Source organism: Watersipora subatra, chromosome 4, assembly GCF_963576615.1.
Source record: "Watersipora subatra chromosome 4, tzWatSuba1.1, whole genome shotgun sequence".
Taxonomy (NCBI): Eukaryota; Metazoa; Bryozoa; class Gymnolaemata; order Cheilostomatida; family Watersiporidae; genus Watersipora; species Watersipora subatra.
In genome coordinates, this window is record NC_088711.1 from 27,331,693 (window position 1) to 27,349,077 (window position 17,385).

Consider the following 17,385-nt stretch of genomic DNA (forward strand, 5'->3'; position numbering starts at 1 on the left):
GGGTGTACTTTTAGTTTGCCCTAAATTGAACTTAAAGTGCGTAGATCAACTGCACAGTATACGCTAATAATCATCTGACTTCTGACCAAGCGGACTGATCAGGTGACCTGATAGTAAACAATAATAAATAAAAAACTAACAACAATCTCAACCGCAAATATAAGAAGACCGGCTATATACTAATAATTAAACCTCGCGGTCTTTATTATATCTCAAAATCAAGTGTCCGCAGGTGCTCATCAGAGACACTAACAAAAGTAATTATCTCTTGTCGGTAATGAACAACAAACAAAAAAGTCGAATAAAGGTAATAATGAAAATTGATTTCACTTGACAAGTCCTCATGACTAACCGCGGAAACACCAGAGTTGACAAATGTAACCATTGTAAGTAATGCTTTATTGATATTTTTCACTCTAAGTGGGAGACGCTGTTGCTAGAAAGATAAGTTATGGCAAGAGCAACAGAGTTCGTGAGCAAAATAAGTTATGCAAACACTCTGTAAAATATTGTATAACGAACAGTTCTATTAAGATTACAGTGTACATTTACAACAAAGAAGTGCACAGTTGACTGTGATCAAAATATGCTCGTTTAGCAGCGAAGGCCGGAATGTGAAACATGGCACTATCAGCATTCGATCTACATTAGTCTGTAACCAACGTGGTAAAAACAAAAAAAACCAGAGTTTAAATGTGTATTACTTTTCATTGTTATGATTCTCTTGTTATATTTTCACTAATCAGCTATTCGAATGATATCAACTGCCTTACATTTATGAAAACCAATCATTGTAAGGATATAATACTTGACAAGAGATAGCTGACAAATTTATAATATGCACACAAATCCAATCTAAACATGATTGAGGAAGCGAAAGGCCATTACTAAAGGTTTGTTACAATCAAGGATATCACCAAATTTGGTTGACATAAAATTACATCTAGCATGTGGATGAACTTGTATACTCGGCACATGTATAATTATTTGCTGTGTGTTACAGAATTTCCATACAATTAGTAAGGTTTATATGTTTTTTTCTCTGTGACAATGTGAAACTTGAGTGGTGTATCTGAGCTTCAATTCGTTAGAGATCTCAAGTCGAATGCCTACGAGTGTACAAGTAGATAGTATTGAACTCGGGCTAATAATAACCATAGTTCATTAGTGATTGAGCCGCTCACATAGGCTTCCTGTCTTTCAAATCACAAATAAATAGAATTAACTATGATCTTGATAAGTATATAGCTCTTCTATTCTATACACTAAAACTGATGCAGTGCTCGCAAAACAAATACCTACTTTATTTGTTTATTAACAAACAGCATCCTATCAAAGAACATGAAATCATTTTAATCATACAATCAGATCTATGTTTCTGACCATGATCCGTCCCACAAGGCTGTTTAGAAAGCGATTGTTAGAATTCCAAAATAATTTTTTCGTTACAAAAATTTAAATGATTTGAATCTGTTGCAAGACTAGAAAATGACTTTTTGTAGAAAGTTTCATATTGTTTTGCACCGCACAATGGTAATTAAGAGAGCACTGAATCTCTCACAAATGTTCTATTAATAGATTTGTCTAGTCTTAGGAATGTACCAGTACCATCTCTTACCTTAGCCCGCTTTTGCTAAATTATGTCTAAAATGAAATGTAGAAATAAATGATGTTTTTCTTCTAATACAATATTAAAACAATATAATATACTAATACATTACACAAAACTCAAAGCAATGTTAGCATTTTGTAAAATTAGACTTGAGATAACGAGATGTGTCTATTGACAACCGAGGGACGTCATAAGAGTTCCAAGTCATTCGTTCACCTTAGTGCGTTCGAGTTCTAAAGAATTGATTGACATCGGAAACCGAATCTTCAATTTTTGCTGTAACTTTAATTTATTTGAGATCTAAGGCATTTGAAATCTAAGTTAGATTGTATTAGAGAAGTGCTTAAATGTTATTGGTATGTTATGGATGGATGATCGTTTTCTTGTAACATGACGGTGCTGGGGGAGAGCGAAGTGATTTGACTACCTACAAAGTGTTGAATGTTAGAGGCTACCCACAGAGTGTTCATGTCGGGAGCTACCTAGAAAATTGTTGAAGTGTTGACAAACTATCCATCGTTTTTTTTGATGCCATCAAGCCGTTCGCACATGCGCTTGTTAATGAAAAAGCCGCCATATTTGTAGAAAACAATCGTTATTCTTTTATTTAATAGTACATTTTGGTGTTGTTTTGATACTATATTAAAAAAATTGCCAACAAAAGCATGGTTTTCAAAAATTCATTGCAAAGGCTCCGTGTTTTTAACGATAAAATTGTTTATAAAGATGGCCAACAATGATAAAATGACGTCACGAAAAAACGAAGGATAAAGGTCTATGGCTTGGTTTTATGACTTAGTTGTATATATCCACTGCACATATTTTATCTCACTTTGCTGACATTTTTTAAATCCCAAAAAAGAATTCCATAATTTAATCATGTTCATTTGTTGCTGAAAAATCAAAAACAAATACTGCGCATAGAGCTAAATATACAGCAGGATGATAATAATATAATTAATGATAAAACCAAAAAAGATGCAAGAACATTTCTGCATAAACTTGTGGTCATCATTGATTGGACAACATAAGACTATAGACAAGATGACAAATCAGACAACGGCAACCATACTTTTCGATGACTATCTACACGGCAGTTTCAACGACTACCCACACAACAGTTTCGACGACTATCTACACAACAGTTTCGACAACTACCTACACAACAGCATCACCCACACAACAGTTTTGACAACTATCTACACATCAATTTCAATGACTACCTACACAACAGTTTTGAAGACTATCTACACAACAATTTTCGACGACTCTTTAAACAACAGTATCGACGACTACCTATATAACAGTTTTGACGACTATCTACACAATAGTTTCAACAACTACCTACACAACAGCATCACCCACAGAACAGTTTTGACGACTAGCTACACATCAATTTCAACGACTACCTACACAACAGTTTTGAAGACTACCTACACAACAATTTTCGACGACTATTTAAACAACAGTATCGACGACTACCTTTATAACAGTTTCGACGACTAACTACACAACAGTTTTGACGACTAACTACACAACAGTTTCACCTGCACAGCAGTTTCGACGACTACCTACACAACAGTTTCGACAAAAGTGTGGCAACCATGCTAACATAACGACTCAAAGCAACGATGTGAGGACAGCCCATTACTATGCATAAGTTACTAAATGTTAGAACACAAAGACTTACTGGTTGCGCTATGCACTCACACCCATGACTGCTGTGTAGGTTCGATGTCAGCTGTACTCTAAAGGTCACTGCAGCATCTAACAGCATTGAAGCCTTGCAGCAGTATACTAACACATTTACGAACAAGAAATCATCCAAATTCATCTATGCAAGACAAATAAGAGTATAGTAATATAATAAAATAACAACCTAATACAATATGTTTACTTAATAATATGTAAAGTCTCCAGTAATGACTAAGGAAAACCATAATTTTGTAAACAAACAAATAAGGGAGAGCATATTTTCTAGCCTGAGTTCATACTTTTGATTAGGGTAACAACATTGGTAATGTCTGAAATCATGTTCAGAGAACCCTCGAGCAGTTTAGAGAAGTCTAACTATGTAACTACTAATTGTCAGTTGTTCATTGATAAAATATGTTGATTATTTTCGACCAGACGAAATATTAATCGAGGACTTCCTGATAATTATGAAAAGTTTGTATATATTATCCGTGTAGTAGATACAATTGGCATTATTTTCTAATTATAATACTTTTTATAATAACCTTTAACTACAATCTGCAATACAAAACTAAATCAATTCATTGGTAGTTAGACTTGGAATATTTAAACATCGTTGAAGCGGATGAGATTGAGCCCCATATATTTGACAGTATGTAACCATGGCAAGGGCTAAGGAGGATGACTTCAGATGATTGAGGCAGCGAGGAGACTACCAGTAAAAAAAACTGGTGTTGGCCCTGGACACCCGGAATTTCATTCAATATACATGTACTCAAATGTGTGTACAAATATAGACGAGTCTAAATTTGAGACTACATGAGGTCACCACAATGTCAAGCCTACGATATAACCGCAAGCTGAGGAATACAAACAAATAGGCGCTGACCGCTGTCGATATCGCCGTTCGCTGTGGAGTTTCTACTTGATGCTTGTACATATACCCTGATACATATTAATATCTTAAGTTTAATGCTTTGAGGTTTACAGACATTTCCTATACATCGTGGCCGCACTATATATCATGAGTTAGCTATTTCTCATAATTGATAAATAGAACGTATTCGTTACCCAACTCTAATGTTCAATATTGCTACATGTACATCCTGAATCTAAAAACACTCACTATGTTTCCATTACATGGATTATGAGGATTTGGAGTTGTGAACACATGTTGAGTCACTGCGCAATCGGTGTTTCAACAGACATTTGCACGTTGCAGATTAACAAGGGCACTTTATTAAAAGAGATAGGAATTTCTATGCCAGAGGTCATGGCGGTGCATTCGAAACTGCTCAAATCGAAATAAGGACGACTGAAGCGTAAAAAATAGAACAGCTTGAGCGGCATTGCGTACACATCCTTCACAAGCATGAAACATTCAGTAAACATTTGCGAGTAACAAAATTCGCTTGACTCGCGAATATTTGCCATTTTCATCTTGTGAAACACGCAAATATGCGGATTACCTGCCTCATGGAAACATAGTAACTACTGTATGTAAAATTATTTTGATTGCTAGCATCACAGACTAACGAGTAGTAATTAATGCTATGCTAAAAAAACTTAAAAGCTTCAAACACAATTCTGACTGAATGGAAAAAGTATTGTTTTTGAATTCGGTCAGATTTTACATAATAAAAACAAGAGTTGTTGCTCGCTGATGGATAGACCTATATGTGTCAGACTTATGGCCATCTACATTTGATAACACTGAACTCTAAACACAGACAGTATCTTCTCCTCAATAAAATGTTATGTGGGATAAAATACTGTTGATGAGCCACAATAAATTATTTAAGGTGAATAATCAATTGTTTATTTCCATTTTCCCACAACTTGCAGACCTCACGGTATAATTATATTTAAAAAGCAATCAACAATTCCAATAGGAGAGATTGGGCGTGTATGTTGTTCTTTATTATAGCGACTGACAAATGAATCAAGCGGTACCTGCAATACCTGCAGTTGAATGACTACAACGCATACTGCTGTTACATGAAGGTAACTAACAGATCTATGCTCTGAATCACTAAGGATATTCTATAGAAAGTGAACAGCTCTTCTCTAGTTGTTAACACTTCCTATGTATTTGCACACACCTAGTGTGTTGAGATATTATCACCCGTTTTTCATCTACATCAGCTGTACATATGTTTCTCACTTATCTGTGTCAATTATATCTCATCCATATGTATTACACACATGTATCACACACGCACACATGTATTTCACACTCACACGTATGTATCACACAGCTATGTGTAAAACTGGCCAGCTATGTACAATAAATTAGTGAACATGTCACCCTCGTATGACTCTTAAGGCCAATTAAACGTTCTTGGCCAAGCCTACTTGAGCAGTAAAACTAACAACACCTGTATCATGTGTCAGGTGAGTAAATATGCTACGCTGACAAGTATGACTGATAAGAGACCGTAGATCAGCTGAAGCTCACCCGTGTAGGCAGCGGGAGGTTTCAAGGGATGTGAACAATCACCAGCAGCTTTGTAATCTCGATACTGTCGGCTCGGGCTGCCTCGAACGCCTTCACAACCACTTCCTGAAACACCCTGGCTACATTGTACCCCGACTGATATCAGAATTTGTTCTGCTATTTTGTAAATCTTCAACAATTTTTGTGCAAAGTGTCTCAGATAATCCTACAACAAACCTCATGTACCTAATAATCTTAGCCAATATAATTGGAGAAGCGGAGTGAAAGAGACTGGATACTCTCCACATGATGAATAGTCATCGATGAGATCATTACATCTGGTGTTGATAAAAGCGAGTGGGAGACAATTACTGTGTTGATAGCAGCGCGTGGGAGACAATTACTGTGTTGATAGCAGCGAGTGGGAGACAATTACTGTGTTGATACCATCGAGTGAAAGACAATTACTATCTATCACTAAGTTCCCATGACACGGTTTATCCCCAAGTTTGTGTCATCCACTAGAAAGAAACGACAAAAATGCGCAAGTCAAACGTGTTTTGTACTCGCAAAGTTTTACTAAATGTCTAACGCTTGCGAAAGATGAAAACGGCACTCCCGAAGGATGCGCGAGAAAATACGGTTCAAGCTATTCCATTTTAAACATTTTCATACTTAAGTCAGTCACATTACGATTTGAACAGTTTCAAATGTGTTGCGATAATAACCTCTGGCGTAGCAATTCTTATCTTTTTAAACAAAGCACCAGCATTAATCCGCAACATGCGAATTTCCATTGAAACACAGCATGGTAACTCAACGTGCGCACAACTCCCAATCCACTTCATCAGCATCATGGATCATGGATACATAGAGTATGGTTTAAAGAGAAGAGCGGCAGGCATATAGCTGCGACTCACTGGATGCTCAGAGTACATAGCATATTACATGTAATAATACTATGGGTAATAACCAGTCCAGGGTATGCAGCTGCTATATGGAGCGCAAGAACACGTGCCAACTGACTCCAAGCCAATAATTAGGAAAATCTTACATCATTCTCTTTATTTCTCTAAACCTGGAGCAAACCAGGTGAATGACGAGGCAATAACATAGCGCTATTCCCACCATAAACGTTGAGGCTTGTGCGTCAATATGTTCTGGATCCCGCTCTATCAACATACGGGTGGAGGTAGAGAAAGAATTAGATTACTTTTCTCATTTTAAAAGGTGACACACAATGTAACTCTAGTACATGTTATAACAAAATTGAAGTCTTCAAAATGGAATGATGAACAGCACTTAAAATAGTGCAAAATTTTATGAACCTAAGCTTCTCATGTCACTCGGCATGCCATATGCAATGGGTTAATAGAAGCACAAGATACAGATTTATGGAGTAATGCCTATGCAATAGAGGAGAAAGGTTTAAGGCGTAATGCCCATGCAATAAAAGGGTGTGTAAGCAGTAATGCCTATGCAATAAAAGGAGGTGTAAGGAGTAATGCCGATGCGATAAAAGGAGGTGTAAGGAGTAATGCCTATGCAATAACAGGAAGTGTAAGGCGTAATGCCTATGCAATAAAAGGAGGTATAAGGAGTAATGCCTATGCAATAAAAGGAGGTGTAAGGAGTAATGCTCATGCAATAAAAGGAGGTGTAAGGAGTAATGCCCATGCAATAAAAGGAGGTGTAAGGAGTAATGCCCATGCAATAACAGGAGGTGTAAAGAGTAATGCCTATGCAATAAAAAGAAGTATAAGGAGTAATGCCTATGCAATAAAAGAGGAAGTCCAAGGAGTAATGTCTATGCAATAAAAGAATGTTTAATAATGAATATATGAGTAAAAGTACAGGATTTCGCTAATCTGTTTTTTAGTTTAGATCATGCCACCCCTTGCTGGATGAAGTCAATACCTTTCCATACAAATCTGATATTGCAATGTGTTGTAGCATGCAGCCTCATCGACTAACATGCCATAACACCCTTGCACCAAGGCTAGTGAGTGAACAAGTTGCTGCTCCATAAATGTGTTCAGACAAAGCATCCCATGTTGTTTCTACAACTCCATAAGAATTGTTATGAACGCATTCGCTGCAGCCGACAGAGTCAGTCACTCGACTCAGAGTTATCGAGGGGTGTAAAATAACTGTTATTTCTATTATTACTGCTGTGATTAGCTAGTGATCTGACCTCTATATAGCACAGCTATTCCCTGCGGCAAGGCATTTGCCCTTAACGGCATTAGTGGAATATTAAATGGCACCGCCTCTCATATATATCTAAATATTAGGATACAAACAAAGTTGGCACGTATTGAAGTCGAGGAAAATTTACCTAACGCCGTCTGCACCAAGAAGACAAATTAGCCTTTAACCTAGTTGATTGATGACCGCTAAACTACCACCAATCAGTAGCCAGTGTGCAGACAGCCTCCATGAACCAGTCTGTTTCTTAAAGCGTTAGAGATTGTTGTACGAAGACGAATAAAATCAATCAGAGAAACATAGTTTTTGTTCTTGAATACATGGTGAACTTGGGTTAAATCAATACATTACTACTATTAATTTTAGTATAGCCACTACTATACATAAAATTAATTGTTAAAACCTTGGCTATATATTTATAGAACACAGGCTAAGTTGACCTTCTAAGATAGAATGGCAATATGACACTAGTATGGCCTCAGGAAGCCATACACATAAACATGGTAAATAAACATTCATTTGCAGTGCAGACATATCTATTTTCAGGAATGATTGGATATTAAAATTCCCATAGGAGCAATAGCCAGGTTGATATATAAACGATAAAGCGCTTCCGAGATGATAATATACAGGCCGTGGAAATTCAGTGTTGAGGGAGAGAAAGAGAGACAACTCCATGACTGTTATGAATTAGGAGTGACAACTTTATACAGAGGAGACAAATCTGCAGAGAATTTATGCCGAAGAACAACTCTATAAAAGACTGAGCTGCGAAGATGGATAGTTCTATGAACAGCCTCTGGCCTAAAAAATCTATGAGCCCAGAGCAAGAATTCTCTGTTTGATTAGAACTGATAAAGACCAATTAACGATTGACATCACAAGCAGGATTAATCTAGAGAAGGGTTATTGCATAATTACCATGAAACGCCGAATCAATTGTTTACAGACAAAAAAAGGACTCAGCGCAGTGTAAAGACTGAATCACCAGGAGACTAGGGGCGAAATAAAGGGTGTAGCGACATGCTAGTAATGGTGTCAATCTTACCATGAACGGTTGGCGAAGCGCATTAGAGGCTTCAGATGCTTCAATTAATTATTTTGTCCTTGACATTCATACAAGTCCCCTTTTGTTAAGACGTTTGTAATACAAGTTGGATATTTTAAAGACTCTTTTTAATAATTTTAGTCGAGAAACAATGCTATATTATTTTAGAGCAACCCAACTTTTAATGCGTATCAATCTACATTATTTTGGTGCATTCTGGGTTTCATTATAAAACCGACTCTTCGACTGCCAGCTAATCAATAATGACAAACGACAGAAAAAAATATGAAGCATACCCTTATGCACCCGAATATACAACTTACCACTAGCATCAGCCATCGAAACCTGAAAACTCACTCAACATTTTTCCAGCATGATTTAACCTTCAAACCAACTAAAGGCATTTACTTTGGTTACGTGGACCGCTGGGGCGAATCAGATTTGTATGCAACAAAAGAAACCACTGAGCATGCCCTGTGAGAAAACCTTTCTAGAATGTTCATGGAGCCTGCAGGCATCTGGCTTATGCTAGAAAGTGTGTCACTAGCAGACAGCTCCATATAAAAAAGAGAGTCAGTGCACATCGTCCGTCTTCAGTTAATGAGGTATTTTTTCAATGATCGTAAGCAAGTTTTGAAACGTAATCGCGAGTGAGTTAGGTCTATGTGATTTATAAGGCTTAAAGTTTTATAGTGGACTTTGCCCTGTGCGATTTTCCTAATTAACGGCCCAGCCCTGGGCATATCTTGTAACAACGCTGATTATTGATCACAAAGATTAGAAAGCAGCTACAGCGAGAATTTTAAAGTACAGCTTCTGCCCTTGATTTTGTCAGATTTTGATTTTGCCCCGAGTCGTCTAAAACATGCCAACCTCAGATGTTTCACGGCTCATCAAATAAAACCTTTTATCAGACGTCATTATAAACATATTTTTGAATAAACATGAAGCCAAAACAGGCTTCCAATAAAAAACAGCAAATTTAACAGACTACTAGAGGCATCTCTATATTAAACCTTAAAGAATAGAGAAAGCATAATATTATTATGCTTTATTATTTATCTTGAGGTGTTGACTGGTGTTTTAAAAAAAGAATCAAGGAGATTGACCAACCAGAAGCTGAGATATAGCCAGCCAAACATAGGTCTACCTAAAAACGAATCGGAGGAAAAACCCCTCGAAAACCCCAAAAGTTGTGACGTATAAAATCGACTTATTGGATATGTGCCGGAGTTGCGCACCCTTACCTCCATTGCGTATACTGATTGTTTTAGGCTGTGAGATGCGAAACGCTTCTCGCGGTAGTAAATAATTTACAGACAAGCTTTGGTTTCTCAAAAAAATCAAGCAAACATTGTGTGGTTAAGGCAACTGCCCACAACCCCCTGCCATGATTTGTCAAAACAGAAGAGGATATTTTGATTATTGTGCCTCAAACTTCAACTCTATATGCACCGAAGATCGTCTGTTGAACAAACGGCGCGTGTATAGCCTATGCCGGTCTATAATTTACAATATCCGCTATTCGCAGTTTGTTTACCAGTCGAATAAGACACGCGGGTGTAAATCTTTGTTCCTTCTTCATCTTTGTACCTACTGCAGCTTTTAGTTGATTTTTAGGATTATTGTCACTGTTAATTAAACTGTAAGTTCACTACAGCCATATTTTTGAAAAGAATAACTTGACCGTGCTGCTCTTGTCGTAAGAAAAGAAAACAACTTTTGATTTGATTCTTCTGTCTATGTTATCTATAATTGTTTTTTATGATTAATTAATATAATCATAATGCATATTATACAAAATAATAATATACCTTTGTATAGAATTAACGATGTAATTAATATAATTTGTAGAAAATTCCAAATGATAATCGCGATTGATGATTGATTGAAGAAAATACTATGCAGATACTTATGCTGAAGTTCATATCTTATCATTTAATATATTACTTACTGAACTGATCATAGATGCGTGTAATTATTTCATGCTAAAACTAATCTACACGTCAGAGGGACTGGTTCGGAATTTTTGGAGCAATGATTGTTAGGCCCAATTTGATTAGTCTATTCTTTCTACGATTAAACCAATTAAACCGTCGTGATTGTTATAGGAGCGCGCATTAGTTGGCTTGATTGACCAATGGCACACAAGTCGATTTCATACGTCATATTTTTATGCTAATATGAGGATTACCAAAACACTTATGTTTTTTGGTAGACCTATGTTTGGCTGGCTATATCTCAGCTTCTGGTTGGTCAATCTCCTTGATTCTTTTTTTAAAACACCATTCCACACCTCAAGATAAATAATAAAGCATAATAATATTATGCTTTCTCTATTCTTTAAGTTAGATGGAGTTTTTCTGAAGTGCATAGCAGAGATTAGATGAGTAAGACTGGAATATAAATGTATGAGAGTTGAGGGCCAATGAGACAAATAGAGGAAGTAGGAATGATAAATGAGGCTAATTTGCATTGATTAAACTGACAGCGATTTATAATTCAGGGAAGCTTTAATAGAGTGACTAACCCCTCTCCCAACTACTTGTAGGATTACATAAGGCTAAAAACTATGATGAACTATGCTGGAGCACCTTCGATGACATGCCATTTAAGCATCTCGCTGTCAGACAGCGATTATTGCCAATTGCCAGTCACACTATTGGCTACTGTTCTACTAGAAATTAAGTTCTTAAGGCTTTGAAAAACATCAGCTTATTTTATTGAATAGAAAATTACTGTTCAAACTGCTTAAAAAATTTAAGTTGCAACTTGCTATCATATTTACAAATGCTGTAAGATTTTAGTTTACTATTACGGAAGTCACATAGCACACCAACAATCTGGTTGAAAAGCATAGTTGTACATCTGAATTATTTTATAAAATCAGTTTTAACACACCGGTGATAGTTACCACAAATGCGATTATAATTTTTTATGAACAGTTCATCAGCTACCTAAACACAGCTGCATCAGTGCATCGAGATTCCAGCCGATGCGACTAAATTTGATTCTCCAACAAAAAGCCATCTCAATAGTTAACTAATTTCTGATAGGTAAAATCTCTCTTGTCATATTATTAGTTGATAAAAATGCAAATAAGTTGGCTGGATAACAATTAGAGACATTCACTCTGCATAGATAAAAACATTCAAATTCTTGACTCTATATGGAATTTGTTACGTAATACGATGCAAAAACTTTACATAACTTTTTTAAGTTGAGTGGAATTTACGTAAAAGAAGGTTTACCTTATAAGGAATAGGGGTCTACCGTATGAAGTTTTTAGGCATATTAAAAATGATGAGGATTTCATCGTAGTAGTAAATTTTCATCAGTCTATGGTGTTTATAAAGAGCAATGAATTTATTGCAAAAGATTTTAGGTAGCTTTCAGAAATGTAGAAAGTGTGCTCAGTACAACATGACAATGCAAACAAATTTTTAACCCGCACTAACATGCTGGGAAACGTTCTCATGTCATACAGAGAGCTGAACAAGTTTACACTCGAGATTACCTCGCCACGCATAGCTACATTTAATAATGCCATTCTTTCTTGCGTGAAGTTATCTATTAATCTGTTGCGCCGAGCGCTGTAACCCTTGCTGGCCCAACTCCAAGGCCAACCCTAATCAATGAATCAATTTATCCAGTCAATTGAAATGTACAAACAGTTTGATTGAGTAACATAGGTGAAGCACAAAAAATGTACCGATAACATCAGAAGAAAACAGAGTGAAATGTTGACGAATGCTTGAGTCCTATAAAATGCTAGCGATAAGTACTGAGAGAGAAGGTGCCAGGTGTCCATGGCAGCCGCCAAAACTAAATCATGACATGCAAATGGGAGTCCTTGCCGTGAAACTGGATTTCATGAAAGCTTCAATTTTTTGTTAATAGGACTTATAAAGTTATAAGATGAAAATCTTGCCTTCCAGCTAAATCTGTTATAGTTGTTCTTACCAAACAATGACAGATATGTCATCTATGGATGACCAACCTAATGCCAGATCTAGAGCCAATTTTATAAAATTTTTTATTTTTTTCTTTAAATCTTTCGGATCTGATCTTTGCTTTTGTAATGACTTTACAGGTAGCGGAATTTCTTTTCAATGTGCTATGTACTTGTTTTTGTAAGCAATATTTTAAGTCAACCTGTAAAAGTTTTCTCACCTTTGTATACATTTGAACTTGTCATGGAAAACTGTTACGGTTATAGCGTCTGTAAATTGTGGCTTTGTTAAAGAAATAAACAGATTACAACATCCCGTTTGCAAGACACAAAAGCAAAAAATGGTGGTTAGTCAGTTTGAATAATGCTAGCAAGGATTATTATCAATCAACAAAGATAATTGATTGACTCATTGGAGTCTGAGACAGATCATGAAGGATTGATACAACTTGATAAATGGGAACAGCTAGAAACTGACTAAAAGGCTGGTTTCATAGATAAGGAACATCAGCAAGTCTTTACTGCTGAACACAAATGCTGATGCTCTCTATTCGAGTTCATTTAACCCTTGACAACAGATGCAAATCATTCCAAATCACCCCGTAGCTCATTCGCTCTCTTGCTTCTCGCTGACCACTTGCTTTTTGAAAACAAACGAAGGTTTTTACTTTTTGTGATTAAAACTGTTGGCTTAAAATCGAATAACTCTATTAAACTCTGGGCTGCAACTTTAAATTACTTGTAGAGAAAGCTGTAGATATTTATGCTACAAGGTATACATGACGAACGAAATAGGAAAGAAAAAGTGAGAACGTGAAAGAAAAAGCCATTGAGCGAGTAGTGTAGGCCTACCAATCATAATCATACTGCTTCACATTAAGTCTTGTATAAAGATGAAAGAGAGGTGTGACATACAGTGGGTGTGAGAGGTGTGATATACAGTGGGTGTGAGAGGTGTGACATACAGTGGGTGTGAGAGGTGTGACATACAGTGGGTGTGAGAGGTGTGATATACAGTGGGTGTGAGAGGTGTGACATATAGTGGGTGTGAGAGGTGTGACATACAGTGGGTGTGAGAGGTGTGACATACAGTGGGTGTGAGAGGTGTTACATACAGTGAGTGTGAGAGGTGTGACATACAGTGGGTGTGAAAGGTGTGATATACAGTGAGTGTGAGAGGTGTGATATACAGTGGGTGTGAGAGGTGGGATATACAGTGGGTGTGAGAGGTGTGATATGCAGTGAGTGTGAGAGGTGTAATATACAGTAGGCGTGAGAGGTGTGATATACAGTGGGTGTGAGAGGTGTGATATACAGTGAGTGTGAGAGGTGTGATATACAGTGGGTGTGAGAGGTGTGATATACAGTGGGTGTGAAAGGTGTGATATACAGTGAGTGTGAGAAGTGTGATATACAGTGGGTGTGAGAGGTGTGATATAGAGTGGGTGTGAGAGGTGTGATATACAGTAGGTGTGAGAGGTGTGACATACAGTGGGTGTGAGAGGCGTGACATACAGTAGGTGTGAGAGGTGTGATATACAGTGGGTGTGAGAGGTGCGCATGAAATAAATGTGACAATTCAACAGGAAATAAAAGGCACATAAAAAAAGGGTTTGAGTATGCCAGACCTTCAGTTTATTTTGAAGGAAGCTTCTTTAGACTGACCTACTAGAGTACCGATTCACCCACTCATTAAACAGCAAGCGAAGACATAACAAAGCTTAGATCCAAGGCAAACTCACCCGCAGCTCTCGTCTTAGACAGATTGGAGGAGACAACTTCGGCAAGGTTTGAAGGCTTGTTGGCCCACTTGCTGTTATTATTTCTGTTCATCTAAAACAAAAGGAACCAAAGGACCAGCTCAAAAAGAAATAATTCAGCTTTCGTTAAGTTTCCATCAGACGATAGCACACCACGGCCTGTTGACTCATGCAGACGATGGCACACCACGGCCTGTTGACTCATGCAGACGATGGCATACCACGGCCTGTTGACTCATGCAGACGATGGCACACCACGGCCTGTTGACTCATGCAGACGATGGCACACCACGGCCTGTTGACTCATGCAGACGATGGCACACCACGGCCTGTTGACTCATGCAGACGATGGCACACCACGGCCTGTTGACTCATGCAGACGATGGCACACCACGGCCTGTTGACTCATGCAGACGATGGCACACCACGGCCTGTTGACTCATGCAACAAACTTCCATACGCAGATGTTGACCGACATACGGTCAAATTTTAATCAATATTCGATGGTTTAACAGTTTTATGTCCATAAACTCGTAGTGGAGCAAAACTAATTCCCTGAAAGAAAGCTGAAGCTAACTGACGAATTGTTTTATTTCCCCATTAATGTCATTTGCGTTCTTTTCTCGATGGCGATCAATCTTCTCATGATGAAAGTATGAAATAAAAAACTTGACCTTCCAACATCTCAGAGATAATTTGAACTATCGCAGTAGTGAATTTGGTTCTATGGCTGTTTTTTTATTGTGTTAGCTAATGCTCCTCTTCATAGTAAAAAGCATAATATACTGTTATTTTATTCCGTCTGTTTGATTTCTTTTGTATACTAAAATACCTTCTCAGCTCTCTTATTAAATTATTAAGCTTTACAATGAGTAATACTCTCTAATCATAGTCTAGTTATCAGATTCTGGTTTACATAGTCTACAAGCAACCGTGAAAAGATAACTCCGATATACTGCGATACAGCGTGTACCATCCTTAAAGATGAACTTGTGCAAAAGATTAGAAGATTTCATCAGAAAGAATCGGTAACTTTTTTATTTAGTTGAGATTATTTTGGATGCTTGAGGTGATCTGAGTGTTAAGATGTTTCAAGATTAAAATCGATAAAACTTGATCGAGATTAAAACGCTCAGATCAATCGAAAGTGCGATTATGACGCCTATAATTACAAAAAGACAGACAGAATAGAGACTTATAATGCTTCAACTTGAGCCCACTAGCCGATATCAACTACCGCAACAGTAACAACTAGTGGTGTAATTTTACACACAATTTCTTCTGAACGTTTTAATCGCAATCAAGTTTTATCGACTTTAATCTTGAAACATCCTGGCAGTCAGATTATCTCAAACATCAAAACAATTTCAAAAGAAAGAAAAATATTGATACTTTCTGAGAAACACTACTAAAATTACGTGTAAGTTCATGTTGAAGCAGCTGAAAGTTTCTAGCCCTACGAGTCATCCATCTCTTAGCATATTCAATACTACATGTACTTCCTTATTGTTGACAACACTCTAAGTCCTGGCAAGTAACCAAGTCTTATCACTATTGTTACTATCTCAGTTGCAAAACTACTTTAAACAACCGACCAGACCTCGGTCCACAGTTCCTATCTAAAATTGAATTTTAGTTTTCTAGCTATCTAATTGCAGCTAGCTTAAAGGTTGACTTGCAACAAAGTTCACATTACAGTTATTTGGTATCAAAAGATTCACCATGTCTTACTCTGTTGTGTTGTAGGTGCAAAATATGTGAAAATGTGATTACAAGCTCTTAAAAGCTCAAAAACGAAAAGCCGCGTAGATTGGAATCTGTTTATTTCTCTGACGTAGTCATTACAGTTTGGTTATCGCCTTGTCACGAGATGTTCTCACGTGAATTGAAAGGCCAATAAAAAGCTCAATATAAAACTTATCATAGGACTAGTTTATGACAAACACTTCGGGTTTTACCGAAGACCTCGTATCAAATATAGATGCTTGCTACTTTACAGTTTTGTTTCGGCTTGGTCTAATCAGCAAGTCGTGATCTGATCATGTGACCCAATACTTCGCAAATAATTTTTGCAGCACTCTTTGATTATCACAGGTGACCAACAGGCTCGTCATGTTTATCAGACAATGATATGTACTTCTTCGAGCTAAGGTTAAAAAGTTTAACGGATTTTTACGGTAAGTTATAAGATATCAGTGCTAAAAGTGACAGCATTACAATGATGATAAAATAGACGCGTAAGACCAATAGACATGATTTTATTGAATGCTTGAAGTATATTTGTGAAAATACTTCGACGAATAAGGTTGCATGAAAGTGTAAACAGAAACCATCCTGTAACAACTACTTCCCATTTGAGCCGTTTTGGAAAGGAAATCCAAACTACGGCGGTCTCGTGTGGCTGCGATTAACTGTTCGATTTTTAGCTTTTAAGAGCTTGTAATCACATTCCCATATATTTTGCACCTACAACACAACAGAGTAAGAAATGGTGAATCTTATGATACCAAATAACTGTAATGTGAATTTTGTTGCAAGTCAACTTTTAAGGACCATCACACGTTGACTGAAAAGTCTCTGAAACCTCAAAGAAAATGTGAACAGATTTCATAACCACTCGTGAATAGATTGTAGTAACCAAACATATACCCCTAGGAGACAGCAGTCCAGAAA

At 37.0% G+C, this 17,385-nt stretch overlaps 1 protein-coding gene across 1 annotated transcript in view; it reads right to left on the minus strand.

Moving 5' to 3' along the window:
* The window catches only part of LOC137394107 (uncharacterized), a 56,687-nt gene that overhangs the window by 5,862 nt on the left and 33,440 nt on the right, over nt 1–17,385 (minus strand). Inside the window, exons 14-15 of the mRNA XM_068080825.1 lie at nt 14,695–14,785; nt 5,766–5,870 (exon numbers count right to left, since the gene is read on the minus strand). Of these exons, the coding sequence (XP_067936926.1) occupies nt 5,766–5,870; nt 14,695–14,785 (196 nt within the window). The remainder of the gene's footprint in view (nt 1–5,765; nt 5,871–14,694; nt 14,786–17,385) is intronic.